The sequence below is a fragment of the Schistocerca piceifrons genome, chromosome 7, assembly GCF_021461385.2.
Source record: "Schistocerca piceifrons isolate TAMUIC-IGC-003096 chromosome 7, iqSchPice1.1, whole genome shotgun sequence".
Classification (NCBI taxonomy): Eukaryota; Metazoa; Arthropoda; class Insecta; order Orthoptera; family Acrididae; genus Schistocerca; species Schistocerca piceifrons.
The window spans coordinates 550,705,185-550,722,371 of NC_060144.1; the positions used below are offsets into that span (position 1 = coordinate 550,705,185).

The window sequence follows — 17,187 nt, forward strand, 5'->3', positions numbered from 1 at the left end:
AACCAATCCCATAAGCTCGTACCTTAGTTAGGAGTCTGCAATGGGGCACCGAGTCAAAAGCTTCCCGGAAGTCAAGGAATATGGCATCCGTCTGATACCCTTCATCCATGGTTCGCAACATATCTTGTGAAAAACGGGCGAGTTGCGTTTCGCAGGAGCGATGCTTTCTAAAGCCCTGCTGATGCATGGACAGCAACTTCTCTGTCTCAAGGAAATTCACTATATTCGAACTGAGAATATGTTCGAGAATCCTGCAACATACCGATGTTAAGGAAATTGGTCTGTAATTTTGAGGATCCGTCCTTCTACCCTTCTTATATACAAGCGTCACCTGCGCTTTTTTGCAGTCGCTCGGGACTTTACGTTGGGCAAGAGATTCGCGATAATTGCAAGCTAAGTAAGGAGCCAATGAAGTATAGTACTCTCTGTAAAACCGTACTGGAAACCCATCAGGACGTGGTGATTTATTTTTTTTTCAACCCATTCAGCTGCTCCACAACCCCATGGATATCTATCACTATGTCCTCCATACGAGAATCTGTACGAGACTCAAACGGCGGTATGTTTGTACGATCCTCCTGCGTGAAAGATTTCTCAAATGCTAAATTTAAAATTTCAGCTTTCGTTTCGCTGTCTTCCGTTGCCAGGCTGGATGGAAGCCTTCGACCCGCTTACCGATTTTACGTAAGACCAGAATTTCCTTGGGTTTTCAGCAAGATCTTTTGCTAAGGTATGACGGTGGTATTGGTTGAATGCTTCGCGCATCGCTCTTGGTTGCTATTTATAAATATTATAAAATTTGTGTGTGTGTGTGTGTGTGTGTGTGTGTGTGTGTGTGTGTGTGTGTCGATGTTCCCCATCACTTGCTAAAACACTGGACCAATTTCAGACAAACTTGGTGCACTTATTCCCTACTCTCAGGCAACAATCACTGTGATGTTAAGAACCACCTACCTGTCACAATTAAGACAACATAACATCATAGACAATGAGATGCTTGAAACACTGTCGCATGATGTATGGCGTTTAAATGTATTGGTAACTGTATTCGCTACAAATTTCTCATGCAGTATCGACACGTGCCTCTATAAGCACCTACGAATGTATACCATGGTACCATATACAGTTCAGGAGATATGACGTTGTGAACACTGAGATGCGGGATAAACTACAGCGTCGTTTATGACGTTTGAATTTATTACTTCTTTCTCCTAACTCTAATCTCTACAGTATCCACATATGTTGCGGAATGTAGCTACACACGTATATCATTTTGCAACACATAGTTCAAGAGATATGGTGTCATAAACACTGAGATGATGACATTTAAATGTGTTACTTCTACGCTAACAACTCTATTCCCACCATATTTCATTGACAGTATCCACATTTGCGGCTGAGTGTACATTCACAAAGTTATCATTTTGTGACACATATTTCGAGAGATATGACATCATAAACACTGAGGTACGTTAAAAACTGACGCATCATGAATTAAATTTTAGCACGTTTATTCTTTACTACTATGAAATTTCTACAGTCGAGTCAACATAAGGGAATTACTGACACCTGCAAGTGCTTATGGGAGTCTTCAAGTGCGAAGAGCAAACGGCTGTAGGCGAAAAAGAGTCCATCGAGCTATGAGCAGGTATTTCCATGGAGACGTTTACAAAATCACTTTGTAGACACGTGAAGCAGCTACTCCCAGCTAGCAGAAACTATCTGAGATCAGGATTCTTAATCTGGATACTATACCATTATGTTTGTACATTATGCATATTTTTGTAGTACTTTTTCATAATTTCAAAGGTGTTTTTAGGAATAGTGGGAAAAAAATTTGTTCAGTACTTCGCTACAAACGGAGTTCGCATTTTGTTTTCGTTTGTAACTGAAAATTGTCAACATGAATACTCCGGAAATACCGGATTTCTCAGCTAGTGACAAGTAAAGACACACCATCTGAATCACAGTCCCTTATTACCGACTACCGGTTTCTTGAAGTCTTAGTTGGAAAAGGAAAATGAGTCGACAAAATAGGTTACGAAAGTGTCACATTGTAAACAGCACCATCGAAAGCAGCAACAAATAACATCAAAACATCACGAGATCCTCACATACAAGGCACCGCAAGGCGCAGTTTGTCAACAGTGGCACGAATGACAGAAAAGAGGAAGTAGTGGTGAAAAATCTGTATAGTCTGTCACATAACATGTACATGCGTCATTGATACAGTGTAAACAAGACTCTTCCACTATGAAATAAAAATAATTAATAAAATTATGAATCACGTTAACGTAAAACGTTTCTCATTATGTATGATGTGTTACTAGCTAAATGGTCTTAAGACTGTGTTTTAACACATGGATGACCCAAATATTGCAAATTAGACGTGTTTGTTAGTTGCGCACTGTCTTACGAAATGTGCAAACGAGACCGAAAATTTACGAAATACTGATTACTGTCAGGTTGTTGCCTACGTTTGTATTTTACTTTTACTTTATAACAGCTTACTATGCTTGTTGAAATGTACTTGGTTAACTTGACTTTTAATTTTATCAATTACTTTTATGTATTTATGTTGGAAGAATCTTCCTTAGCTGTATCACTATATTAGCCAGAGACCCATGCACATCTCATGTGACTAAGTATCCGACTTTTTCCCCGCAACTTCTATGTATTTTTACATTACTTTTATGTCATCCACAGCACTGTTGATGTTTTGATGCTATTTTTCCATCTTTGATGTTATCGTTTATTAACGTTACACTTCTGCAATTTCTGTTTTGATACCTCTTTTTCCATTTCCAGCTTAGACAGGAGGATCATCTGCCGGGCAGAAAGCTGGCAATAATGAATAATAGATACCGTGAACGACACGGTGTACCTGCAGTGGTATTGTTTGTTGTGGCGTAACAAGCTAGCTACGCCACACTGAGAAGGGAGCTGAAAGGCACGCGTACACACACGCCGACTGGCGTCAAGTCTGGAACAGGATACGTTATGACTGCTATAAAGAAAATACGTAGCTTTGGAATATACTTAACTTTTAATCACTCCTTGTGATACATCTCTCTTGACTATACAAATGAGACTCGTAAGATACATGCACTGTTACAATTGGCGCCTTGCTAGGTCGTAGCCATTAACTTAGCTGAAGGCGATTCTAACTGTCTCTCGGCAAATGAGAGAAAGGCTTCGTCAGTATAGTCGCTAGCAATGTCGTCGTACAACTGGGGCGAGTGCTAGCCCGTATCTCGAGACCTGCCTTGTGGTGGCGCTCGGTCTGCGATCACACAGTGGCGACACGCGGGTCCGACATGTACTAAATGGACCGCGGCCGATTTAAGCTACCACCTAGCAAGTGTGGTGTCTGGCGGTGACACCACATTGTTTATAACTTTATAGAAATTATCATACCGAACTATTCTAGTAATGGGATGAAACATTTTGATTATTTACCCAAACATTTGGCAACATGAAGTGGCTCCTATTGTACACCCAGTTTTGATGCTAAATATAAGGGCGCAAACTACTCTCTCAGCTTCAGAAATAAAGAGTCTTAATATTTTGGTGCTACTACAACGCGCCACCAAAGAGCTTCATGTGTATATTGAGTTATTATAAGACTAAAACTCAGACAAATGGTTTAAGTAAGCCTGGTGGCAGCACTGACAGAAGTTAAGCAGAGGGAGTAAATGGTGCGCTAAGTAGTTAAACACACGGCACATGTGGACATTTTAAAAAAATCATTGGATAGTAATATCCTGCTTGCTTGACCCAAGATTCAAAAAATGTATTTTCAGAGGTAAATGACTACAGGAAGGCTTTTGCCAGCTAATAATCTCGCTGATACCGCCGGCAGCAGCAGCAGCGAACTAGGTAGTGGCTCCTCCCCCATAAGGCATTAGCACACAGCAAACAAACAAGAAAGTGCTATTCCCTGTACCAAAAAAAAAAAAGATGGAATGAGCCTTTAAGTGACAATACGTGAGTGAGCACTATGGACTAATTTTAGGTTTTATTTAATTATTTTTGGGTACTAGTCAGTTGTTATTCTGATGATCCGCTCTCTAATTTCGATTCCCTGTTCCAAATTTTGGTAGACTTCACTCATCTAAATTTCACACTAATGTGAGTTACGTGTCAGAAAACTGTATGGATTACGCTTTGTTGCAGTTAACCGTTAATCTGTTTTCTGAAGGCTATGTGCCGATGTTGCTGACTGCCCTATTGCTTACATCACTTACATTACATTCCACGTGTTTCACAACGATACTTGTGGCATCTGTGCAGGGACAAATGTTTGTATCATTTGTCATGTACAATGATAGATCACTAATGTAGCCAGCGCAATCAGAACCAAATCCAGTGTCACTCCGCACATTATATGGCTCCAATGAGGTTCAAACCTGTTCCATATTTGTTGGCAATGGAGGAAAACACTCCTATTTCTGCTTTCCATATACAGGTATGAAGGTAACCACTGTGAAGCTTTTTCATTAATCCCATAATGTTTCAGATTATACAAGAGTGATGCATGGTCCTTCGAATCAAATGCTCTTTGTCGTATCAATGAAAAAACGTACTGTTCTCAACGTATTGTTTAGACCTGAAGGTACTTCACAAATAAAAGAATAAGTTGCATTTTCTATGGAGACTCGCTCTCTGAAACCAACCTGCCAACCTGCGAGTCTGGCAGAAAACCATTTTTACTAAGATGTGCCACTATTCACCTCTATATTGCTTCTGGTAGCAAAGAACTTGGTTGTCAACTGTCTACGTTATCTCTAACACCATTTTCACAAAGCTGTTTGAATAATGAGTATGTCAGTCCGTCAGGAAACTGAACGAACTTGAACGACACGTTGCACATGTTACTGAGTACGGAACTAATATATGATGCACATGTCTTACATGGCATTTCATTATACCAATGGAAGTATTTCCTCTATAATTATCTATTGATTCAGTTTCAACTTCCCTTGTTTCCTGTAGCTACATGTGATTTTATAATATCGGAACACTGGCTTTCAAAAGTTGTGCTTATACTCTCTACCGATGTAATTTCGATTTAACTTGCCAACCTTTGCCAAGAAGTGGTAATTAAATACTTTTTACAACTCTTGTGAACAACTACAATTTCAATCTTACATAAGAGAGGTGTAATATGTTGAGCAACTTTATTATACCCTGATCCCTTTTTCACAGTTGTCATTATTGTTATAATTTCTTAGAGAGTTCTGTTCTCATGGTGTAATGCATCGTTTCAGCCTGTTGGTGGTGACCTCCAGGTCTTTGAAGTACTGCCTGTAGTGGAATTCTGTTGCTGGGCTGTGGCTCCAGTTCACGTTCCAAACTATTCATATTATGATTCGGCTCTACTTTCCTCCTAACTGATATTCTAATGCCATTGGTTATTGATCGGTTGCTAATTAGTAGCGTATGTCTTCCTGCAATCTTTTTACTGTGAAACAGGTAGTTAAGAAAGCGATAAAGGGTTGAAGTATTGCATTACGTGTGTTGTTCAAGTTGTCTGTATTCTATACTTCTTAAAAGACTTACTGTTCGAGAGTGTCTTTAAATATCCGCTTTGCCAGTGGACTCATATATCTCAATCGTTTGTTGATTGTTTTTCGGGCATGTCTCTACTTTAATTCCTTCAAGTATTGCTGTAACTACATCATTATCTGACGGGCAATTACTAATTTTTCTAACACTGTGCCGTTACACTAGAGAACAACTTATCAAGATGTCGTCTATGATCGTGGTCGTATTTCCCTTAACTCTAGTTAGAAAGTATAGTATACACTCTGTGCTAGGTTGTAAGATTCTCTAGCGAATCAGAAACTCTATATTGAAATACTCTCCCAAAATCAACTTCAAATCCTTCTTAAGAAACGAGTGTAGCACAGGGTCTAGTAGTTGTTGTTGTTGTGTTCTTCAGTCCTGAGACTGGTCTGATGCAGCTCTCCATGCTACTCTATCCTGTGCAAGCTTCTTCATCTTCCAGTACCTACTGCAACCTACATCCTTCTGAAACTGCGTAGTGTATTCATCTCTTGGTCTCTCTCTGCGACTTTTACCCTCCACGCTGCCCTCCAGTACTAAATTGGTGATCCCTTGATGCCTCAGAACATGTCCTACCAACCGATCCCTTCTTCTAGTCAGTTTGTGCCACAAACTCCTCCTCTCCCCAATTCTGCTCAACACCTTCTCATTAGCTGTGTGATCTACCCATATAATCTTCAGCATTCTTCTGTAGCACCACATTTAGAAAGCTTCTATTCTCTTCTTGTCCGAACTATTTATCGTCCATATTTCACTTCAATACATGGCTACACTCCATACAAATACTCTCAGAAACGACTTCCTGCGATTTGAATCTATACTCGATGTTAACAAATTTCTCTTCTTCAGAAACTCTTTTCTTGCCATTGCCACTCTACATTTTATATCTTCTCTACTTCGACCATCATCAGTTATTTTGCTCCCCAAATGGCAAAACTCCTTTACTGCTTTAAGTGTCTCATTTCCTAATCTAATTCTCTCAGCATCACCCGACTTAATTCGACTACATTCCATTATCTTCGTTTTGCTTTTGTTGATGTTCATCTTATATCCTCCTTTCAAGACACTGTCCATTCCGTTCAACTGCTCTTGCAAGTCCTTTGCTGTCTCTGACAGAATTACAATGGTATCGGCGAACCTTAAAGTTTTTATTTTTTCTCCATGGATTTTAACACCTACTCCGAATTTTTATTTTCTTTCCTTTATTGTTTGTTAAATATGCAGATTGAATAACATCGGGGAGAGGCTACAACCCTGTCTCATTCCCTTCCCCACCACTGCTTCATTTTCATGCTCGTCGACTATTGTAACTACCATCTTGTTTCTGTACAAATTGTACATAGCCTTTCGCTCCCTGTATTTTACCCCTGCCACCTTCACAATTTGAAAGAGAGTATTCCAGTCAACATTGTCAAAAGCTTTCTCTAAGTCTACAAATGCTAGAAACGTAGGTTTGCCTTTTTTTAATCTAGCTTCTGAGATAAGGCGTAGGGTCAGTATTGCCTCACCTGTTCCAATATTTCTACGGAATCCAAACTGATCTACCCCGTGGTCGGCTTCTAGCAGTTTTTCCACTCGTTTGTAAAGAATTCGCTTTAGTATTTTGTAGCCGTGACTTTTTAAACTGATAGTTCGGTAATTTTCACATCTGTCAACACCTATTTTTTTGGGATTGAAATTATTATATTCTTCTTGAAGTCTGAGGGTATTTCGCCTGTTTCATACATTTTTCTCACCTGATGGTAGAATTTTGTCAGGACTGGCTCTCCCAAAGCTGTCAGTAGTTCTAATGGAATTTTTCTACTCCCGGGGCCTTGTTTCGACTTAGTTCTTCAGTGCTCTGTCAAACTCTTCACGCAGTATCATATCTCCCATTTCTTCTTCATCTACATCCTCTTCCATTTCCATAATATTGCCCTCAAGTACCTCGCCGTTGTATGGACCCTCTATATACTCCTTCCACATTTCTGCTTTCCCTTCTTTTCTTAGAAATGGGTTTCCATCTGAGCTCTTGATATTCATACATGTGGTTCTCTTTTCTCCAAAGGTCTCTGGTGTGGAAAGAAAAACTCTGTAATCTGAACTGGTGAATCTAGACAGGTCTGTAATGAAATGGACATTGCTATGTATTGGTATATCAACTTTTTTGGATCAGTCAATATTCAGTACATCAATAGCCATATCTCTCCTCTGCGACGAAGTCCTTTCATAGTAATCATTTAAAATTTAGCCCTCCTTCGGTATATAAATGATGATCTTGGTTCTAAATAGCGTGCTAGTCAAGATCTGTTACCAGTTCGACTACTTTGCCCTTAACTCACGAAATACTTTTGATTCAATCAACCGATGCACTCTTTGATTGGCCTTTCTCGTTGTACTGTCACTTAAAAGCTTCGTCAACCATCATTTCTCAGTCCTTACGCGTACGCTGCGCAGAGTAGCCCGATCTATGGATATTCTCAACTGACCACAATAATGTGTGCCATGACACCAATCATCAGCACTTTCTCGAGTCTCTTATCAACTTGCCTCACAGCATTGTAAAGATGGGGTTGATGGTAATGCCGGAAGAGCTGCACGAGGTGAACATAAGTGATCTGAGTTTGAGTAGTAATCCTGTCCAACTCACAGTCTACATCTTAGGCGCAGGTTATTCTCGGCCCCTCTCACTATCATTACCTGATCTGTTTTAGAAATATCCTTACACAAATACCACGAGTCCGGTGACACTTTATTGAGACTACCAACTGGTTTGAAAGTGCTGGTGAACTGGCACTCCCTATCTAATGTTTCATACAACTGCGGGGCTATACCGCGCCCATGTTTGCTTTCAATATGCATAATCATCTTCTTCTCAATTTTTCCTAGCCAGCTTAGGCTGCCTAACAAGGCTGAGTCTCTGCTGAATCTTACCTCCATCTACAACTACTGAAGCCTGCTTTCCACATGGAGGTGAAACTTCACTTCCCTTAGAAACCTTTGAATTCGTTGTTGGGCACACAGACACACACCATTATCGTTTCAATAAAAAGACTCTCCAAAGACTCTAAAAGAATTACACCCATAGTGATTCACAACGCTTTCAATAGATTAAAATGCCTTCCATCTTCTGTACCACAATCCTATATGATATTTTGAAGCGCTATGTGGGACACAAATTGCCAGACAACTCTCACAACGCGATTTGAGGAGGGACTAGGTAGACTGATTTAGAAATGCGTTAATTATAGATACTGAGCATCAAGTGCGATATGGATACCTGTTATTTAGTAGTTGCTTTCAAGATACCAGTTCGACTCCAACGTGAATTGTTAGGCACTGTGCCTTCCCCTTTAAAAGAATCAGTTTGCAGATGTGCTATCCATTAGAGAGCAGCAAATTGCATTAACGCAACCGGCGTTCCTGGAATGAGCCGCGCACCGACAAATCTGGGTGCGTAATTTATCGATTGCTCGCTCCAAGAGCTGCACTAGTCGTTTGGCAGAGCTGCACACAGCATGAGATGCTGCAGATGGATTGACAGATTGAGAAAGAAGCACTCTCAACTTCATAAAAATTATTTATTAGTATTGTCAGGTGGTGATGCTCCGCAGCTCCTATATATTTTAAAAACTTTGTATTACCACCTTGATCTGCTGGTAAAATGTTTTATGTACACAACCAGTTTCAGTCGTCTGACCATCTTCAGGTTCATAAAAGCATTCACAGCATCATATTAGGTGAAAAAGAAAGTCATTATCGGTGGATGATAAAACCGTGAATAATAAACTGTTATCGTATTTGAACATGACTCAGTACACTTCCTGACACAATTTTTATCGGTTGCCGAAGTAATTTATATTATTATGTGATAATAGAGTAATATTCATTGCTTTATCATCCCAGTGTAATGGTTTTATTTCTTCTCGTAACATGACTCTGTGAGTACTTTTATGAACCTCAAAATGGTTGCGCGACTGACCCTGTTTGTAGAAATAAAGTATTTTACCAGCAGATCATGGCGGTAATATGACATTTTTCATCAAATATTTACTAACAGTTTTACGTGGAAGTAGTTGGAGTGGTAGTGTGGGGGGTGCCACGGAATTTGATGGCGACAAAAATACTTATACTACATAATTTTCTTAACAGCTTTACATTGAGTATATTGAGAACCTTTTATGACGTGTAATCTGAATTTTTTTTACCCTACGTTGGAAAAAAAGTTGGAACGATATTTGTTCAGTCCACTTTGGAAGTTCGCTGTGAGTTGTGGATTTATTATATAAACAAGGTTGGGAGGCCAAAGCACATTATTCATATTACTTAAAACCAGCAGAGAATGAAAATAGGGTATATTGCACTTGAAATATTCTCGGTAGCTGGTGCCACGCTATTAACAGATATTTGTCGAAAATCATGTTGAACCACCGTCAGTTGCTCTGAAAATATGTGTTATTGCTACCAGCATCCAGTTTTGCCTTTCATCGTCAGGCACAATGAGCTTTTCAAACTACAGTATCTGCGAATCATAGTGTGTGTTGCGGATCCCTCGCACGGACGCATCTCAGTATGTTATAGGCCTACACGTTAAATCTGAGACAGAATCTGAAATAGAGAAAAGGACCCCATTGTCAGAAAATTATTTGTGGTTTCCTTGGGCAAATGCTGCTGTGGCAACATTTTCATCTCACAGTACCATCTGCAAAATACGTGGTAAGTTCTTTTTGCCTTTTACATATTCTTGTGGTATCATACAGGTTATTCTCTGACGTAATAGAAATCCTATCATCCGGTCCCTTCTTCTTGTCAGTGTTTTCCATACATTGCTTTCCTTTCCGATCTTTCCAAGGACCTCCTCATTTCTTAACTTATCAGTCCACCCCATTTTCAACAGTCTTGTGTAGCTCGACATACCAAATGAATGGAGTCTCTTTTTCTCCGGTTTTAATACAGTCCATCTTCCGTTAGCATATAGTGCTGTGCTACAAACGTACAATCTCAGAAATTACTTTCTGAAATTAACGCCTATGGTACTAGTACACTTCTCTTGGCAAGGAATGCCCCTTTTGTCAGTGCTAGTCTGCTTTTATGTCCTCCTTGCTCTCTACCACCTCTTCTGATTTTCGGTCTTCCAAAACTGTTGTACATTCTTGTTCTAATACTGGATCCCCGAACTCTCCAACATCGACTCCTGTGTCTAATTCTATCACGTCATCAGACCAATTCTACCCCTAACAGAGTTCTTCAATGTACTATTTTCAGCTATCCATTCTCTCGCTGCATTTAACAGTATAGCTCCAATTGCACTCTTTATTTTACCACCATTGCTTTTAATTTCACCGAAGGTTGTTTCGACATTTCTATATGCTGAGTGTGCTCTTGCAACAGTCATTTTCGATTTCTTTACATCTTTCATGCAGCCTTTTCTCCTTAACTTCCCTGCACTTCCCATTTATTTCATTCCTACTTCACTTTTATTTCTGTAGTTTTCAATTACCCTGAAGTGTTTGTTCTTATCAATGCGTTACTTGTTCCTTTGGTTTTCCTTTCCAACTTCTGTGACTTCCCTTTCTCGAGATTTTATTCCTATCACTAGCTACAGTTTATGGTAGAACTCAATTAGACTTTCTTCTCTCTCACTCCTACTACGGAGCCCATAGTCAACGTAATCCCTTCTATTCCTTCCCCTGCAATCGCATTCCAGTTTCCCATGACTATTAGATTTTCATCTGCCTTTATGTACTGAATTACCCGTTCAATATCCTCATATAATTTCTGTGTTTCTTCCTGCTTGCGACGTCGTCATGTATACCTGAACTATTTTTGTCGGTGATGATTTGCTGTCGAGTCTGATGAAAACAGCCCTGTCATTGAACTATTGACAGTAACTCACTCTCTGCACTACTTTCCTATTAATGAAGAATCCTTCTCCCGTTATGCCTTATCTGCTGCTGCTGATATTAACCCATACTCGTCTCACCAGATGCATGCCTTTTTTTTCATTTCACTTCAGTGACACCTACTATATATAGATTGGGCATTAGTGTTTCTAGCTTCCCTACCATGTTAAAACGCCTGACACTTCACGCCACGACTCGTAGAGCGTTGCCCTTTCTTAGGCAATTCAATACACTCCCTAGGGTCACCTCACCATTGGAAGCCCCTCCCGGCGTTCTAAATGGGGGACTAGTGAAGAACCTTCGTCAAAGAAGATGCCGTCGTGACACTTGGCACGTGGCTACGCATTGTACGCCTCTATTGCAACGGTTTCGATTGCCTTTTGCATCCTAATATCGTTGATCATTGCTGAATCTGACGCCTCTTAGCAGCAGTTTCCCACCGCAAGTGCCAGAGTGTGTCCTGAACCTCCATCCACTCCTCGTCTTTTACGACGAGGTCTTTGGCAGAGCGAGTGTGACTTTTACCCACGAGTGTTCTGCCACAGCTGCTACTAATTTTTATTCAAAATTTAAGCAATTTTGAGGTTCTAACCCGGGTCCCAGGACGTTCTTGATTAGTAGTCAAAGACTCTACCGATTTTTCCTTCATTTTGTTCGTCATTCTTTTCTGTATTTGTTCTAGATTGTCCTCACGTGATACCTGTTCAAGTTCGTCTTTGACTATTTCACTCCGTTCTTCTTTTTTTTAAAAAATTACAGAGGGAAGCCAGCCCTCTGAACGAACACGATGAGCTACCGTGCCGAGTCCTTAGACCACGGGTCATTATGTACGAGGGTCACTCCAAAAGAAATGCACACTTTTTTTTAAATCCATCTTTTATTCTACATGTTTGAAAGTTTTAAAGTGTTTAGATACATCCTTTAGGAACAATATTTTCATTTCTCCACATAATTTCCATCCCTCTCAACTGCCTTACGTCATCTAGGAACCAGCGCCTCTATACCCACACGGTAAAATTCAGGACCAACCTGTTGGAGCCACTGTTTGGCAGCGTACACAAGGGAGTCATCATCTTCAAACCTTGTTCTACGGAGAAAGTCTTTCAGTTTACCAAAGAGATGATAGTCACATGGAGCCAGGTCAGGACTGTAAGGCGGGTGTCTCAGTGTTGTCCGTCCGAGTGTTGTGATCGCTTCCATGGTTTTTTGACTGACATGTGGCCGTGCTTTGTCGTGCAACAGCCTTTGCCGATGTGGTCGAACACGACTCAGTCGAGCTTGAAGTTTCTTTAGTGTCGTCACATATGCACAAGAATTTATGGTGGTTCCACTTGGCATGATGTCGACAAGCAAGAGTCCTTCGGAATGGAAAAACACCGTAGCCATAACTCTTCCAGCAGAAGGTGTAGTTTTGAATTATTTTTTCTTGGGTGAATTTGCATGATTGCCTCTTCGTCTCTGGTGAAAAATGATGGAGCCATGTTTCATCACCTGTCACAATTATTCCAAGAAATTCATTTCCACCGTTCTCGAACTGTTCCAAAAGTTCGCTGTATACGGTTTTCCTTGTTCCTTTGAGAGCCACCGTCAACATTGTGGGAACCCACATGGCAAAAACCTTTTTTAACGCCAACACTTTCAGTATTCAGCAAACACTTTCTTCCCCTATCACATCGTAGCGTGACAATTCGTTCACTGTGATGCGTCTGTCAGCAGTCACCAATTTGTTAACTCTTTGCACATTGTCTGGAGTGTATGCAGTACGAGGCCTGCCGCTACGAGGACAATCCTCAACATTTCCGTGCCCGCTTTCATCACGTAACCTGCTTGCCCACCGACAAACCGTACTGCGATCGACAGCAGCATCCCCATACACCTTTTTCAACCACTTGTGGATGTTTCCCACAGTCTCGTGTTCACAGCACAGGAATTCTATGACAGCACGTTGCTTCTGACGAACGTCAAATGTAGCAGCCATCATGAAGACATGCTGTGACGGCGCCACTCACGGGAACAGGTTGAACTAAGTTTTAAAACAAGAGGAAAGGATGTATCTACACACTGTAAAACTTTCACACATGCACAATAAAAACTGTATTTTTTAAAAAAATAGTGTGCATTTCCATTGGAGTGACCTTCGTAAATAGTTCATACACTGCAGGGAGCATCATCTTGATAGCACCATACTTCACTGAGCACCCGTTGGCATATCATATATATGTATATATGTACAGGGCTATTACAAATGATTGAAGCGATTTCATAAATGCACTGTAGCTCCATTCATTGACATATGGTCACGACACACTACAGATACGTAGAAAAACTCATAAAGTTTTGTACGGCTGAAGCCGCACTTCAGGTTTCTGCCGCCAGAGCGCTCGAGAGCGCAGTGAGACAAAATGGCGACAGGAGCCGAGAAAGCGTATGTCGTGCTTGAAATGCACTCACATCAGTCACTCATAACAGTGCAACGACACTTCAGGACGAAGTTCAACAAAGATCCACCAACTGCTAACTCCATTCGGCGATGGTATGCGCAGTTTAAAGCTTCTGGATGCCTCTGTAAGGGGAAATCAACGGGTCGGCCTGCAGTGAGCGAAGAAACGGTTGAACGCGTGCGGGCAAGTTTCACGCGTAGCCCGCGGAAGTCGACGAATAAAGCAAGCAGGGAGCTAAACGTACCACAGCCGACGGTTTGGAAAACCTTACGGAAAAGGCTAAAGCAGAAGCCTTACCGTTTAAAATTGCTACAAGCCCTGACACCCGATGACAAAGCCAAACGCTTTGAATTTTCGTCGCGGTTGCAACAGCTCATGGAAGAGGATGCGTTCAGTGCGAAACTTGTTTTCAGTGATGAAGCAACATTTTTTCTCAATGGTGAAGTGAACAGACACAATGTGCGAACCTGGGCGGTAGAGAATGCTCACTCATTCGTGCAGCAGATTCGCAATTCACCAAAAGTTAACGTGTTTTGTGCAATCTCACAGTTTAAAGTTTACGGCCCCTTTTTCTTCTGCGAAAAAAACGTTACAGGACACGTGTATCTGGACATGCTGGAAAATTGGCTCATGCCACAACTGGAGACCGACAGCGCCGACTTCATCTTTCAACAGGATGGTGCTCCACCGCACTTCCATCACGATGTTCGGCATTTCTTAAACAGGAGATTGGAAAACCGATGGATCGGTCGTGGTGGAGATCATGACCAGCAATTCATGTCATGGCCTCCACGCTCTCCCGACTTAACCCTATGCGATTTCTTTCTGTGGGGTTATGGGAAAGATTCAGTGTTTAAACCTCCTCTATCAAGAATCGTGCCAGAACTGCGAGCTCGCATCAACGATGCTTTTGAACTCATCGATGGGGACATGCTGCGTCGAGTGTGGGAGGAACTTGATTATCGGCTTGATGTCTGCCGAATCACTAAAGGGGCACATATCGAACATTTGTGAATGCCTAAAAAAACTTTTTGCGTTTTTGTATGTGTGTGCAAAGCATTGTGAAAATATCTCAAATAATGAAGTAGTTGTAGATCTGTGAAATCGCTTCAATCATTTGTAATAACCCTGTATAATTGTGTGTTACTGTTTAGTGGCCAGTAATACAGTCGTATATTTCGTTATGAAGAGTATCACCCAGTTTCCTGTTTTTCTTCCAGATCCAGTTGTACGGCTTCAACGTGGACCTCTACAAGAACATGTCCGAGGCGCAGCACAAATCGCAGGGCATCGTGGGAATCTCTATCATGTTGCAGGTGACGTTCAGCCAGTATCAAAGGTTAAATAAGGTTTTCTACAACCTAGTAGTCAAAGTTATTAATATCTTTGAACATAGAGAGGAACAATCTCTTCGTTAAGCAAAAGACGATGATAAATAAATCAGTAGGGAAATCCTGTATCTCAACACTATCTCTTATACAAGCGTTGGATGGTTGGTGTTAAAGCCCTTACATATAAGCATCATGCGCCGCAGTAGTGGGAAGTCAGTTACCATCACTTCAAACATCAGGTGAACATTAGAATATTCGTGCCGTATACTGTAAGCACATTTACAGATCAGCAATTATCACGAGATAGAAATGTCGAGATTTTCCCTCAAAAGGTACTTACACAACGGAACATAATTCAGAAATATGCAAATTGCCGTATGTCGTCCCTTTGCACTAAATATGAACCAGGAAAATTACCTGAGTGGAAGCTTTTCATAAATTTTGAGTATCGTCTTATGTGGTTACATACGTTCTAGGACGTGCTCCGGACATTTACTTTCTAAGGTACGTTTTGTGATAAATTATTCCACTCTACAGCATTTTATCGCTTAAAATGACCATTCCTGACACATTAAAACGGTAATCATGATTCCTTACCAAACCCCGTAATTTAAATTTCGCCTTTAACACGCATTCAACGCAGCTATCGGACGAAATCTAACGATCGATCTCAAAGATCAAGCTTAAACTTAAAGAAATCCCTTTTGCACGTAAAATGGCATAAAATATAAACTAATGCCGATAACTGATGAATTGTGGTATGGTAACATTGTAATTAATGTAGGAATGTATGGAGAATATGCTCGACAGTCAAATTAACTTTTTTAATTTCTTATAAAACCACTCTGCATTTTACAGAAGTCAGTGATCCAGACTCGATTGTCGGTTTAGCTTAAATATCTCACCAAGCAGAAAGGCTAATGTTTCCATCAAAGAGCGTCAGTTTCACTGTGGCCCTATTTTACCTTATTTTTCAAGAGATTACATAGTTAACACTAGAGTTGTTATATCATGCAAAGTTATTTATTTAGAAGTGATTGGACGAAACAGTTTCTGTAAAGATTTGGAGTCACTACATCCGTTTCGTAATAACCGACATCACAATTGGCGACTGTGGATTCCGTTTCAATTGTTTCAATCCTCTGTTAGTGGAATTTTAGACCAAGAACGTACCTTACTGGAATGCATAAGCAGGAAAAGTAATGTATGACTGGACGGGTCATTGATCCCGGAAAATTTACTATTGCGACCAGTGCTACAACGCAATAGAACATGATTGCAGTACAGGAATACAAAATTTTTAAGTGGTGCTTTTAAATACTTCGGATGCTTCCGTTGTTGGAGTAATTCAAAAATGCAACGACAATGGCTCATCCATCGACCCAACATAAACATTTATGTAGCAGTAAGTGAACATACCTATGTGGATTGATTCTCTGAAACATAAATTTTTATCTTACAAACGGATCCTTTAAAAATAATCTCCGTGCGTTAAAGTAATTTTCCATACGCAACGTATTTATTAGCGCAGAAAGAATATGTAATATATTAATGTTCCGTGGCATTAGAGGGTGGACCTTAATACCCTGATCCCCTTCATGTAGAAGCGTACGTTTTATGTGCACGAATGACACTAAAGAGATGCGTACATTTTCTCGTGAAACACATATAAGCGGTACCAGTTTAGAAACGGACTCTGATATCCATACGCTTCGTGTTACAAATTATCCCAATGCAATATGCTCGAATCCTCAAGCCCCTGCTGCTATCAAGATTAACGAGCATTCATTAGCGTTATTCAAGAAGCAGTCGTTTCCGGTACGCTTAAGAAACATATTGCTGGCACGTTAACTCCTTAGAACATTTATAGCACTAAGAGTAAAGTAAAATATTTGTAAAAAAAAAGGAAAATTTGTTACACAACACGTCATGGCGCGAATTTTTTATAGAAGTAACTTGTGTGTT

General features: G+C 40.5%; 1 protein-coding gene across 1 annotated transcript in view; it reads left to right on the forward strand.

Moving 5' to 3' along the window:
* LOC124805061 (carbonic anhydrase-related protein 10-like) overlaps positions 1-17,187 on the forward strand; it is a 392,918-nt gene that overhangs the window by 279,644 nt on the left and 96,087 nt on the right. Inside the window, exon 6 of the mRNA XM_047265485.1 lies at positions 15,112-15,207. Within this exon, the coding sequence (XP_047121441.1) occupies positions 15,112-15,207 (96 nt within the window). The remainder of the gene's footprint in view (positions 1-15,111; positions 15,208-17,187) is intronic.